This window comes from Crocodylus porosus, unplaced genomic scaffold (assembly GCF_001723895.1).
Source record: "Crocodylus porosus isolate Cpor-Errol unplaced genomic scaffold, CroPor_comp1, whole genome shotgun sequence".
Taxonomy (NCBI): Eukaryota; Metazoa; Chordata; order Crocodylia; family Crocodylidae; genus Crocodylus; species Crocodylus porosus.
The window spans coordinates 58,288,744-58,303,703 of record NW_017728950.1 but is presented as its reverse complement, the minus strand read 5'-3'; the positions used below and the strand labels follow the sequence as shown (position 1 = coordinate 58,303,703).

At 44.2% G+C, this 14,960-nt stretch overlaps 1 protein-coding gene across 1 annotated transcript in view; it reads right to left on the bottom strand.

Moving 5' to 3' along the window:
* Positions 1 to 3,850: 3,850 nt before the first annotated feature.
* Positions 3,851 to 14,960, bottom strand: part of ERMP1 (endoplasmic reticulum metallopeptidase 1) — a 31,350-nt gene continuing 20,240 nt past the window's right edge. The window contains exons 12-16 of the mRNA XM_019554746.1: positions 14,146 to 14,298; positions 10,964 to 11,166; positions 10,340 to 10,455; positions 6,815 to 6,978; positions 3,851 to 4,777 (exon numbers count right to left, since the gene is read on the bottom strand). Coding sequence (XP_019410291.1) covers positions 4,613 to 4,777; positions 6,815 to 6,978; positions 10,340 to 10,455; positions 10,964 to 11,166; positions 14,146 to 14,298 — 801 coding nt within the window. The 3' untranslated portion in view covers positions 3,851 to 4,612. The remainder of the gene's footprint in view (positions 4,778 to 6,814; positions 6,979 to 10,339; positions 10,456 to 10,963; positions 11,167 to 14,145; positions 14,299 to 14,960) is intronic.

Sequence of the window (14,960 nt, the reverse complement as noted above, 5' to 3'; positions counted from 1 at the left end):
TTTCTGTTTTAATTCCTTTATCTGAGATTTCAGTTTCTCTTGGGAGTCCTTAAGACTCCAAACTTGAGATTCTTGATGTCTTTTGAAAGCTTTTCCATACCAATCAAAAAATGTGTCCCACTGAGTCTGTGGTACATTACTGCCTTTTAACTCAGGGTCTCTGCAGAGATGGACAATTTTACTTAAATCAAATGTTCCCTCAAGGGGAAACTGCCGGCTAAAATCATCTCTGGTATACCCATTCCATTTGTCTAGAAACTTACAACGTTTATGGCCATAGTGTGTATACACGTACAATACTGGAGTCCCTTTTGGTAGAGCAGATATGTCTTCAGACTTTCCGCTCCCCATATCTTTAAACTCAGTTCACACAGGTCTTTCATACAGGAATGGCTTATTGAGGGTGTCCGGTCAGGTTGTGAGACTTGCTAGCAGCACAGAGATGCTGTGGCTAATGTCCAAAGACAAGACTCCACTGCAATAACAGCACACAATGCAGTTACTCATGGTTAGACACGGCTCATTATGAGGGTGGGGAAAGGGTAAGCCTGTCCACTGGGTCATGAGGTTCCAGTTGGGCCCCCTTGCATTCAAAACTGCCCTTTTGGACAGCCTTGGGGCAGCTGAACCCAACCTTAGTCTCAGACCTAGTCAGTGGCTCATAATTTTCAATTCATACTCTCAATTCACACAAGGGAATTTCTGCGTTTAGGCACGAGGTTCAAGGGCATTTCTTTCGTATCAGCCTTGGTCAATGCTTATCATGGAAAACACTCACACTCTTAAGAGTTTCCACCTTGCACCCTTGCTTTCGAAGAGCACACAGAACAAATCTGTTGTCTTCAGGGCGGCTGCACAAAGTTTCCACTCCTGGCCTCAGAGAGACCTCCTAGTTCTTTACAGAACTTCACTCAATTCACACGGGGAAATACTTTCATTGACAACAGCAACACAGAGTCTTTAACCTTAACTCTTTCTATTCACAGTTACTACTTACGCAGTGGGTCTGACAGTTCTGGCAGAAAAGTTTGGGTAGGGTGAGCCTCAAGCAGTGAATCAGGAAGACACAGAGACAGCCTCTCACTGAAAAGCCCCAATAGAGATTTCAAAAGGTCTCTTAACTTGGTTTGGTGCCAGGGCTTCAGTGAAGAGATGTGTCCCCCAGTTGATCACTCTGGGTGTCTCTATCTGAGTCACAGCACCAAATTGTGGAAAAATTAAAAAATTAAAAGCTTTGCATTGTGGTTGAATCAGAACTGACAGAGCCAGCTTTATTTAGGGCTATATTGTGATCACAGAGAGGATTTCATATAGCAAGGGGAATCACCCACTTGTCTGTTTCAAAGGAATCCTCCTCCTCTCAAGTTTTCAAGCATATTTATACTTGAGACAGATAGATAAAGAGAAAAAAAAAAAAAAAGACCTTGGAGAAACCAAAACAAGTTTATTTAATTGGACATCTATGCACAGGGTAATAAGGCATTCAGGATTCCTCATCTCAGAACATGTAACTGAAATAAGCAGTATCAGCTCTTCTGGTCTTTGTCTGTTTTCCTAGTTAAGTAGGCCAGAAGCCTGACTAAATTCATTACAAGGTAAACTCCATATATAGAATTATTTTCATATGAAGAAATTGCCTATTTATACAATCTTCAGTTTTTATTCAGCCAACACACAAAGATCCCTCACTTTCTGTCATCTGTGAACTATATTTGATTTGTACCTATTAGGGGGTTCAAAAAGCTTAAATCTGTGGCTAAAGATTTCTCCAGACCTCTATTCCCCCCTCCACTGAACGCACTCACCTAACAACACTACAAAACAGCCCGTCTTCATTTCACGCCCACATTTTGCAAAGATTATTTTAATATTCTTTCATCATGCCAGGCTTTGGCAGGACCTCTAGTTCCAGAAGAAGTTAAACAGCAGTTCGCTCTCAAAGCTTAAATAAAGTACCTAGTCTCAAATGCAATGCCAAAAACAAGAACCACAAGCCCAGCTCTGCCTCCAACAGAATCAGCATGTTGAACACTTCTTTTTTTTTTAATTAATACAGTAGGAACTACAGTAGGGATCAAAACATCCTAAACAATGTAATTTCATTATTTACTAAAAGGCAAATCCCAAGTTTGTAAAATTGTTTCAACCGCCCCCCCAACAAAAGTTATTGCTTTGCTGAAGTTTGGACATTTCTAACATTTAGATCTTTTGGCTACCAATACAGTCTTTTTGTGCTTTTTAAAGCTCTTACACTACAGGCACTCAAAAATAAGGGACGGCATTGTAAGTAACTCTTCTACAATCTTATTTCTTCACCATGCAGACCTGTGTCAACTCTAGTGTAAGCACAGCATGAATTAGTGCATTTGCTGAGTTTTAATGCACATAAAGGAACTGTGTCAATATTAAGGCTCATGTTTCTGCAAAACCACATGGATAACCATTAGCCTCTTTATTATTAAATACGTATTCTAGATGCGTCTGTACAATCACAGCATTGTGCAGTTCAGACCAGGTACTACCAATGTTAATGTAACATTTTTGTTGGTTTTAACTCTTTTCTGTGCAATACACAAGCGAAGGCAACTGGATCTTCTAACTGGTCTGTGAGGACCTTGATCATGTAATATCCCACACTGGACTTTTTCCCATTTGTGTTATTAAACAATTTAAGAGAGAAGTAAAAAAATACTTGATCACAGGAAGAACTGGCCACTGCAAATCACTACGGAAGTCCTTACATTTCAGCCCATGTACCATGTAAGTTTCCACAGTACTGGTGTTTATGTGCTTTGCTTCAAAGTGTATGCAAGGAGACTTCTTTTACATACAATTTGGCAGTATTCACCTATGGAGTAAAGTGTTTAATTTGGACCATTTCTGCTGCAGCAAGGCCAGCACCAAGCAATTATGAAGTCCGAACAAAACAGTCTTACAAGAAAGAAACTCACCTTCCTTCTTTCCCACTAACCCCCAAACATAATGCACAACACCAAAAAAAAAGAATAGTTGTTGGCAACTAGTTTCTTAGAGGCATCTTCTATGCAGAAACATAATTTTTTCCTCAAAAGGCTCAGGAAGAACAGAGCAGTACCTGGCCACATGGGTTTCACTACAGCAATAAAACAATTAATTTCTAATTTAAACCTGGGGGCAGAAAGGGAGTGCCTATTTCTAAGTCAATCTGTTGTCATTTTTTCTTGGTATCAGTTCCGTTTCTACGAAAGTCCTGTTCTGTCATTTGCTCTTCTTTTATGTAATCTATTTTTTTCCTTTTACCTTTTTTCCTGCTCTAGTTAATGACAGCTCTGAATTATTGTCAAAAAGAAATGTGATGTCCCTCCCTCACCCTGCCAGCAAATGCAGAGTTCTTTGGGCCAGCTGGCTCCATGCCTCCAGGTGGGGCTTATAGCACTACAGAGGGAAGTTGCACATGGAGGCATGGAGCCTGCCCAGCCCGATGGGACAGATCCAGCCTGGTCTGGCCCAAAAGTGCACACCAGCAGGCTGAGCTGTCTCAGTGCCAGCACACAGAAGCCCTGTGACTTAGCCAGAGGTGCACACCACTGGAGGCTCTGCCTGCCACAGCCATGACTTCCCCAAGGGCCTGCTGCCACTAAGCTGCCAGCAGCAAGGGCTCTTGTACCATGGCAGGGGGCATGTGTGGTGGGGGACCCACACCCTATAAACTCCACCCCCCCCACACACACACCTTCACAACCCCTCCCACACCTCTCCCCACCACCCCACAACCTCCCATTCCTTCACAAACTCTTACAAACACTGCCACCTGCCCACATACCCCCCATGCCCACATCCCCATCTGTCTACAAACTCCCCCCCACACACACACACCTTCCAAATCCCCCCACCCATCCAAAGTACCTGCATATCTCTAAAGAAAGTTCAAATCGTGCTTAGTTTAATTTGTAAAAAAATAAAAGTAATTAATTTTGCATAATTTTGAGTTTTTCTGTGCATAATTTCCTGGAGCGTACATAGGTATTTAAAGAATGGAAATATTTTGAACGACACCTGCAAATTTCTTTAGAGTCCCTCACTACAATGCCTGGTGAGTTACTCTGAAAGTTACTTCTTCAAGTACAGTTTCCAAGTTAGAGCCACACTACCATTTCAGTAGGAAAAATGGAAGAATTGCAGCTCCATATGATGTGAAGGATCTCCTTCTCCCACAGCCCCAGAGGGCTACAGCAACAGGACAGAGGGCCAATTACCCTTCGTGTCAGTGGTGTTATGACGTTTGGCCTGTGGACCGGATGAGTTGCATGGGGTCAGTCCATAGGCCAGATCAGGTCCCACACACCTCAATCAGCACCTCCACCTGGACCAGCACACCGGAATCAGGCCCTGCAGGCCCAATACGGCACATAGAGCCACATTATCTAGCCCTCAGGGCTCCCCATGGGTTTAGAAATTTGGCAGCAGGAGAGCAGCACTTGCCTGCAGGATGAGGATGAGGGAGCAGGAACACCCCTGCTTTAGGTAGTTGAGTTGCTACAGAAACACCATTCATAACCAAAGTATTTTTCAGACATGTGCAAAGTTTTCTTGTCCCTGAAGAATGAATCTGCATCTTTGCCTTGTTGGAAAACTAAAAGACAAAGTAGTCATAGGTGCAGTCCCAGCCAGAAGAGAACGTCCAGTTCGGAAATCTTTCCAGTAAGGCATGCAGCTGAGGTGACTTGTGATCTTCCCCAAAGAGGTAATGTGCTGCTATGGCGAGAGAGACTATCCCATCAGAATGATTTTCTGTAGCCTGAAAGTGAGAAAGGGCAATGCCAAGTTTACTAAGTGTTACTTTGTACCCTTGATCCCCTCTCATTGAAGATATAGTTCATCCAGATACTTGGGCCACTTCTTCCTGCAAGCTTGGTAACATTCTACATGAGCAACTTCAATCCCAAGAGCCACAGTTCAAAAGTGAAAAAAACATCTCTCAATGTCTTCAATGATACCAGCCAAATCTTGACGTGAAAGAATCTTTCATGACAAAGCAGAGGAGGCTTTGCAAACTACAGATTCTCAGGTAAGAGAATCCACACGATTACAGGTGTTGGTCCAATATTACAACTGAGTTAGGAATCTAACTCTGCTCTGTAAAGCACATGACCACCAACTTGCATGAGTTGCACATGTTAAATCACACTCAGAACTCAGCTGCATCTGTCCTTGAAGTGACTGGCATGATCCACAGGGAAAGGAAACAATCCTGCCAGAGTACTCAGTTACTGGGAGTTACAGCAAAAGCTTTCCAGGTCTGGAATGAACAAGCTGCTCTTTCACTCATGCTGGATCAATTCAGGTGTCAATGTTTAAGACACCTTGCAACAGCTCATTAGCAACTAAATGAAAGTAAGGGTGGTTGATTGTAGCTGTGTTAGTCTTTGGGCAGATGTGGCAAGGTTCCTTGGGTAGATGTGATATCTTTTATTAAACCAACTAAATAGTTGGAAAAAAGTTCTTTGCAAGCTTTCAGGCACAAACACCCGTTGTCAGGCATGAACTTTTTCCAACTATTCAGTTAGTCTAATAAAAGATCTACATCTACCCAAAGAACCTCGCCTGCCTGTATGCTTAGACCACCCCGGCTACAACCAACAACCGTTACTTTCATTTAGTTGCTAATAAGCTGTTGTAAGTTCCCTTAAACATTGACACCTAAATTGATCCAGCAGAGGTGAAGGAGCACCTTGTTCATTCTAGATCTGGAAAGTCTTCCTATGCCTGATGTAGGGTGTCTGTGCCCAAAAGCTTGCAAAGAATTTTTTTCCAACTATTTAGTTGGTCTAATAAAAGATATCACATCTACCCAAAGAACCTTGCCTGCCTAAATGAAAGTGAAATATCTAGGTTGTAGCCACATTGGTCTAGTGGCAATTAAAGAATTTTTTTTGCAAAAATCTAGTTGGTCTAATAAAAGATATCACCTCTACCACAAGTCCTGCTTCTTAAATGAAAGTAACTTATTTATGTTTAGATAAGAGTTCAGCTCCCAAAGCCTGGCTATCAAACAGCCTGCAGCCCATGAGAGTAAAACACAAAATAATCTCACACATTAGCCACAGGACGAGTTCCAAATTCAAGACACCGTGCTGAAAGTAACTTATTTATGATTACTTTATACAGGAGTCAAATGACTGACTTGAGCTCCCAAAGCATGTCTATCACACAGAGCTGCAAGACTGAGGAGCTCTTCAACAGCTCAATCTGGTGCAAGCATTCAGACACACATTGAACTATCTTTGTCCAGCACACCTCTAACTCTAAAGCAGGCTCCCCTGGCTTCACTGGAACCCCCCTGGGTACAACTGAACTTCAAAAGATAATGGGAACTGATAAGAGGATCACTTTATCAGGCTGAAAACAACAGAAGAAAATTTATAGACAATCTGTAATTTTTTCCTCCCCTTTTTGCTTTCCCAAATTAAACAAATAGGGTCCACGAGGAGGAATTATTTAGAACAGTACAAAGCAGTTTTAAGTTAGGATTAGCTTTAAAACAGGATCAGGAAAAGGATAAATCTAAGCTAAAATGTTAGACAAATTGTAATGAGATTTGAAAACTGTTAAAGCAAATCTACTTGAAGGAAAAAAAAAATGGAAGTCTGATCTGTTCAGGTTTTTCAAATTTCTTGGAAAGTACACTAAAATATATGTACTGCGGGAACAATAAGCTTATAGCAGTCCTGAGAAGACAGACCTAATGACAAATTGGGTCTTCTATATCACCAGCTTGTATTAATCTTATGAAACAAAGCAGATTTAATTTTGATCAAAATTTCATCACCCTTACCGTCAATTCTATCCAGAAGTGCCATGCTGTAGCCTGCAGCCCATGAGAGTAAAACACAAAGTAATCTCCTTTCACATTAGCAACAGGAGTTCCATCTCCAAGAGACCATGCAGATAATGTTGACCCTTCATGTGGTCGAACATAAAGTGACATATGACTTGGACCTACAACAGACAGGAAAACAGATCTGTGTGTATTTATGGAGGGAGGAAGATAGAAGGAAAAAAAACCCGGAACTTAATTCTAGTTGGCTCTGTCCCAATTACCTGTTGAATTTCATTTTGTACCAAGATCTTGTGCTCTGCCAGATGCATCTTCAAATAAGATAAAAAGCAAGCAGTTCCCTTTTCCATAGCAGAAGCTGCACTCACTGATATGCAGCAAAACAAAGGGAGAGTGTGTATACACACACACACACACACACAAATAAAAGTTTATATATAAATAAGTAAAATATATATATATATATATATATACACACACACACACACACACACACACACACACACATTATATATTATATATATATATTACACACACACACACACACATTATATATTACATATACACACACACATATATATGTATATATACACACACACACACACACACACAGGTACTCCTCACATAATGTCATCCCGGTTAATGTTCTTTTGTTATTTTGTTGCTGATCTATTAGAGAACACACTCATTTGAAGTCACGCAACTTTCTGTTATATGGTTGCAGGGAGCTGGGAGGAAGTGGGAAGGTGGTGCCACCTGCATGGACATGTACATGGCCCCAGGCAGCCTGCAGAGCAGCTCCAGCAGGTAACTGGGGGGGAGGGGAAGAGAGGGATTGAGGCCCCTGTAGGGAGGGAGCTGAGTAGGGCTGGGGCTGCTACCCAGCCGGGTGGGACTTGGGGCCCAGGGCCACAATGCGTGGCTGCAGGGCCCCAGTGGGGAGCAGGATGGGGCCATGGATGACTCATCCGGGGGAGGGCGAGCTCCCTGCTGCAGCACTCCTGGGGGGCATGGAGGACCTACAACCCCAGATCTGTGTGTGGGGCAGGCTGTGGGCACAGGCTGCGGGCACAGGCTGCCTTCCTGCTTCCCTGCGCTGGGACCTCCGCAGCCCTGCAGGCATGACCTGGCATGGCTGGGGACAGTGGGGCCATGCGGGGATTTTCTCGCTGCTCCAAGCTCCTACCTTGTCCTAGCCTGCACATGCTGCAGCTTTGAGGGGTGCAGCCCTGCACTGCTGCCCCCACTGCAGCCCTCTGGGCAGGAGGTGCATCACTGGGGCAGCACAGGGAGAGCAGTGGCCAGGAGATCCCCACACGGCTCCTCTGCTCCCTGCCACCCCAGGTTGCAGGGGAGCGAAGCAGGGCAGCAGAGAACAGCGGTGAGCAGCTTCTCAAAGCGGACGCGCAGGTCAGCTTCTCCATGACCTGGCGCGGCAGGAAGGAGAGGAGCCATGTGAGGATCTCCTTGCTACTGCTCACCCCATGTTGCCCCAGCAATGCTCCTCCTGCTTGTGGGGCTGCAGTGAGGGCAGTAGCATGGGGCTGTGCCCCTCAAAGCAGCAGCAGGTGCAGGAGGAATGTTGCCAGGGCAGGGTGGGGTGTGGGGGAAGCTCTCAGCAGCGAGGAGATCCCTACACAGCCCCGCTGTCCCCAGCTGTACCTGGTGATGCCTGCAGGGCTGCAGTCCCGGAGCAGGGAAGCAGGAAGGGAGCCCATGTCTGCAGCCTGGGCCTGTGCCTGCCCCATGTACAGATCTGGGGGGAATGGTTCGTACTGCCCCCCTGCGAGTGCACACGGCAGCGGTGAGCCACCCTGCCTGAGGCTGCAGCATGGGGGAGCAGGGGTAGGGGACTGCAGATTCAGATATATAATGTCTTTTGTCTAGCAAAAAAAAATTCCCTGGAACCTAACCCCACTATTTACATTAATTCTTATGGGAAACTGGATAAGCAAAATGATGCCAAGTGAAAAGTCACATTTTTCAAGAACCTAACTACAACATTAAGTGAGGAGTACCTGTACAAGTATATATGTATATACATACATACCTACACCCACACTTATTTATTTTAAGTCTATTTCATAACTGGGGATCCAGGTTTTCTGTTTGCCACGGAAAAACGTAGATTTTTCTCCTTTAAAGAAAAACCCGGGAAACTGAGAGTTTCCCCTTGCAAGGCCAAAGAGCTCCAGCCTGCACGGGGCTGCAGGAAGCAGGATGCAGGGGGTGCCATGTGCATGTATGCACATGGCAGCCAGGTAGCATGGTGGTGAGCAGCTCCCACAGCTCTCTAAGGAGTTGAGCAGGTGAACATGTTGAACACAATGTTTTAGTGATATATTTACAATTTTAAAGCAATGTGGAAACCTACCACTGCCCCAATCATTATAATAAAATAAATTCTTAAATACCTACATAATTTTGGCATTTGATTTTGACTTTTTTTTTTTTTTATCATGGAAAAAACAGTGCTTTCCTGGCCCTTCTCCCCTCTGGCCCTGCCAGTGCCCGTCACTCCCGCCCCACAGCCCCCTCATCCCTGCCAGTGCCCTTCACTCCCAACCTACTGTCCCCCACCCCAGCCCCCCACCAGCATGGGGAAGGGGATGGGTATATGGAGAAGGGGGGAGGTGTGGGCACAGGCAATGTGTGTGGAGCCGGCCCCACAGGTTACACATGGGGAAGGGGCAGGGGGTATGTGACCCCCCCCGCTCCAATTTCTGTGTCCGCAGGGCTGCGGCCTGGCTGGACCAGCTTCAGGCAGGAGCCATCTCCACGGCCCAGCAGGCGGGACCCAGCAGAGAAGGAAGCGCTGTGCCACCACGGCCACCAACGTGAACCACAGTGATGGCAGTGCAGTGTTGTGTCCCTGCTGATGCCAAGTGGGCAGGAAGCACCTTACCTTCATGGCCGTGGTGGCACAGCACTCCCTCCCAGTCGGGTCCTGCTTACTGGGCCATAGAGGTGGCTCCTACCTGGAGAGGTCCTGCAATGCTGTGGGCACATAAATCTGAGGGGGCATATGCTCCCCTCTCCCTCTCCACCATGTCGCCTGTGCTCCTCATGGCTCCATAGACTTACTTACAGGGAGCTATGGGAGCTGTTCTCCACCACACTGTCTGGCTGCCAAGTGCATGCATGCACACGCACACACATGCATGTGGTGCCCCCTGCATCCTGCTTCCCCCAGTCCCAAGCAGCCCAAGCAGTTTCCTGGGATTTTCTCCTTTAAAAGGAGAAAATTCACATTCTTCCTCAGCAAACTGAAAGCCTGGATTCCTCAGTAAATAAATAAATAGCTGAAAAGGCAACAGATCATTCAAAATAAATATACAATGTATTGATCCATTCAGTTTCCAATTGCAACACAGTCAATATGCTTCATCATGTGCCCGGAATACTGTAAAGTCCCCCGTTGTGGATTAGTCCCAATAACTCCCCTATTCCTGGGATGGCCACTTGCATTTAGGCATGCTTTATAAGCAGTCACTGATTCACAACCTAGAGGCTGTCACTCACCTGATACTTCAAAAGTTAACTTTGTGGAATCCCAAGGCGTTCGCTGTTTGCTTAGAAGTTTAAAATGAACAGGGCTTTTTAGAAAAAGTTTTGGAGCAGGAAGATACCAGGTCTTTCTGTAACACAAAGCATTTTAAACTCAATACAACACCTTGAGGTAAACACCACCAGTTGAGCACAAGAGCAGAGCCAGCCATAATGTCTTAACTGGAAATATTCAAGAGTCACATATTGAAAACGATAAAGATGAAAGCCACAGTCATAACATTTACATGGCCATTCAATGAAGAGCAGAATTGCCATTATTATGCGTTCATTCCTTATCTCCCTTTCTTCAACTGAAACTGTCCAACAACTTAATGTAACACAGGTTACAAGAGAATCAAAGTAAAGATTTGGGGGATTTCCAAAATGCTACCCATATTTGTGTACGAGGACATGACATTAGTTCTCGTGTGCCAGCTCTTAAGCTTCCTGTTGTCTACTGTAGTGTGGAAGAGACAGCATAGTGCAACTGCCCATTACGAAAATTGCTGTATTATTCCTTTCCTACAGAAGTAAGCTTCCAAATGTTCGGGTATTAAATCCTCAACATTCTTAAAAAGAGGCTGCATTATTACCAACCTGAAGAAAGTATGCACAGGGAGCATCCAAGGAAAGCCACAGTGAGGGGCCTGCTCCTCACAAGGAGCTCTAATGGTTTCATTGAGTTCAGGTATATGAGCAGTGATGTGAGATATTCCAGTGTAGTCATTCCCATTAATCCATATTCCAGAATCACTTTTTATCAACTTTCCATCTAGACCATGAAATCTTCTGTTCGTATGCTGGAAGAGCAAGAAATAAGCAGAAAGGCTATCAGGCATCTGGCTATTTGGATGAACCAAGTCCAAGACGCCCTACACCGGGGTGACAACCCACAGCCTGTGACATCAAGGTCTTTGGTGGCATTTCATCATGGAGGAGATAGGCTTTGCCAGCAGCTGTTCCCCATGTCACAGTTCGGCGGTGGGGAGAAGCAACGGTAGCAGCAGCTGGCATATCCAAGCACCCGCCCGTTTCAGATCCAAGCTAGGTCATTCTGGGCCATCGTTGACAAACATGGCTTACCGCTGGCCTGCACAAGTACCCACAAATTTTTGACCAACTGTAAGCATCTCCTGTGGTATTAAAGGAATTTTCAATCTAATTACTTATATGCCCCCCACATCTTGTAATCATAGCAACTAGAAGTGATTCTCAACCAGGGTGCCACAGTTCAAAAGGTTAGGTCTGCAAATACCTACATATGATTCACAAGATAAATGACGAGATTTCAAATAGGAAACCACAATGTTAAAAACATGCTTCTGTGTTGTGGTCCGAGTCCTCTGCAATAGAAGAATTGCTCTACTAGTTTTGCTTGTGTTTTTGGGTGTTTATTGGCTACAGAAAACTAAGAACTGGCTTTTTCCAAGGGGTACAAGCTCATAGCTAATAAGATTGAAAACTCCTGACATTGAAAGACTCCGCTGCCATGTATTTACATATGACCCCGTCACACCACCCTTTATAAAACACCAGTATTTACTGGGCCTAGTCAAAGCCTAAACAAGGGTTACAGCTTCCAAGGACAATCCCAGTGGCCCGCCATGATTCTGTCAAATGACTCACTTATTTCTCAATCCTTTTTAAAGAGATTTCAAAAGCAAAACAAAGCTAAATTACATTTCATTATTGCAAACTATGCCATTACTGTGCAGCAGCTCATTAATCTGAGAGTGTGCCTGCACGTGCCATCCAGCTTCTTGCTTGTAGACATGCTGCTGGCTCGTATCCAATCCATTCCCACCAGTGACAGCCTCCCATTGGAAAGTGATCCTTGCAAATGGCCCTCCAAGTCTGAGCTGTGCACCCTTGGATAAACCATAGCAAATAACTTGAATAACAAATGCTGTTAATTCAGTGGTCAGCAACCTTGTAAGGCTATGGGCCAGACTGACCCAGTCTCAGTCAGAAGCAGGCTGGTAGGAAGGTGGCACAGCCATCACATTTTTCCCCAGTGCCAGCATGAGGAAAGCATCTGCTGCTACTGTTTCTCCCAGTGACAGAATAGGAAAAGCACCCACTGCTACTGCTTCTCCCTTCATGGGAAATGTGACTGTTGCTGAGGCCCTCCCACCACTCAGTGCCACCAAAGTCCCTGTCTGGCTGGATTAAAAGACTTTGTGGGTCAGATCTGGCTGCTGACACTTGCATTTATGCATTTTGTATCAACTAGTCACTGGATAAATGGCACAAAGAGCATTGGGAGTTAAGATCAGAACCTAGAGCTTCCACCCTTACAGGAAATGGCCCTACTCACTGGGCTCCAGAGGCAGGCTCTATCTTGCAAGCTTTTCTTCAGGCCCCAACATCCCTTAACCTTCTTTCCGCAATGTGGCCAGGCTTCAACTAGAAGCACAGTAGATACCCTCAACCCAGTTGAGCCCACAGCCCAAGGATTAGGACACTTTCCTATAAACTTGGGAGTTCAAGCTGCTTTAAATTAGAATCCAGGTCACCTACTTTTTGGGTAAGTGCCCTAACCCACTACACTACTGGGCCATACTCTTCCTATACCCCTTTACTGATGGGCAGCAGTATTGACTTCAATGTAAAGTATGTCCAATGTGCTAGTTCAGGTGCTATGTTAGGCCTCTGAGGGAGCTGGATTCCAACAAGAAAAGCACATAAGGCTCCCCCATAGAAAGGAGGAGAGAACAGTGTGCTTGTCCAAGTGGAACAGGATCACGATTTGGAGTTGCATAAGGTTACCCATTGCCAGAATGGGAAAACTGTGCATCTGTGTAAGGTGGAATAGGATCATACTCCTGAGATATAATGCATGTTTGGGACCAACAGAAGCAAAGACTTTGATACGGAATAGGACTGGGTCTGAGCCTCTCACACCAGGAAGGGAAAAGACTGCACTTCTAACGTATGCTACCACAGGTCCTCAGCACTGCAGCCCGTGAACAAAGGCAGCAGTTCTCATCCACACCTGCAGTAAATCTTAGAGTGCAACATGCAGCCTGGTTGAAGCCTATCTGGTTCCAGGGAGAAGAGAGAAGATACCAGAAGCTTATCTGGGATGACCAGAGGCAGAAAAGGTTTAGCCAAATGAGAGACTGAATCGAGACTTTTAAAACAGAAGTTTGCTTCTAGGAACCAAGGAAGTACAACTGAAGCCTGAATTGTATGTTATCACATCCAGGCAGTCTTTAGCTCTATGGAAAATGCAATGTACTCACCATCCTCAGAGATGTTACGTGCTGAGTAAGTGCTATTTCAGGCCTTGACCAAAAACACTTTCCTGCACAGACACTCATACAGCGATAGTTAGAGCAGTACAAAGGCCCTTTCTGCTAGACAACCTCAACACTACTCACAGGGCAAGACAGAAGATTATCTACTGCAGTGATCTCCAAACTTTTTTGATCAAGCACCACTATCAGTAAAAAAATTTTGAGCCCCAATATATGTATATTTATTTATTTATAAATTATATATATGTACTATTCGCATACTGTACGTGACACGTGACCGTCAGACATACGGACTGAGTGAGGGCGCCAGTGTCAATCCATATATTAAATATTAGTAAAGCTTAATTTCTTTCTTTTTTAGATAAAAAATAAATATAAATAGAAGTCCTAATATTTTCTTCCCGCACCCCAATGGATCATCTCACGCACTCCTTGGGATGTGCGCACCCCACTTTGGAGACCACTGATCTACTACCTTACAAAAGAACAAGGCCACATATGATATAAGGCTTGTCTTACCTGGAGTGAGACTCGTTTAGGCCTTGGATTAGCTGGATCAGAACTGTATGGAAAGAAGATTCCACTGCAAACAAGAACTAATGTAACCATAAATACTGTAGTTAAACTTGTTAGAGTCTTCTTTGTACTTTTAGAAAGGTAGATGAAGTTTAGCTAGAGAATAAAGGAAACCATAGTTAAAAGAATACTACATTTAACAAGAAATATTACTAGTATACTTTTAAGAAAAATAATTTTATGCACTTGAGAGGACATTTCACTATCTTCAGAACTACCATTTAACGTGATGCAAGACTTCGGAACGTCACCTGCCAGCTTAGAAGACCGATTTGATAAAATAACATGCACCCTTCTACGCATTTTCAAGCATGATTTAAAAAAAACACAAAATATTTCCCAAGAAAATCTATCAGAGGGCAATGAGGAATGCCTTATAAATACTCTTCAATTATATCCATCCTGCTCAGTGACACATTTAAAAATTATACTCAACTCCCATTAGGCTGACATAAAAAATGCCTCAAAATTAAATTGCACACTCTCCCCTTGCATGGTTCTTAGCCACAAAGATACTATAATAAGTATTTTCTTGTGTATTCTGCCCATGTTGGTTTTATTCAAGTAACAATTTACAATTTTCTGCATTTAAAACTCCCTCAAACTTAACTTACCCTGTCTACCTGGATCCAAGACAACTTTGAATTTAAGACAACCCCCCCGCCCGGTAATTAGATTCTAGATATGGAAAATTTGTAAAGGTTAATCTTACACATATATAACCTAATTATTGGAGGGTCATCTTAAATTTGACCTCC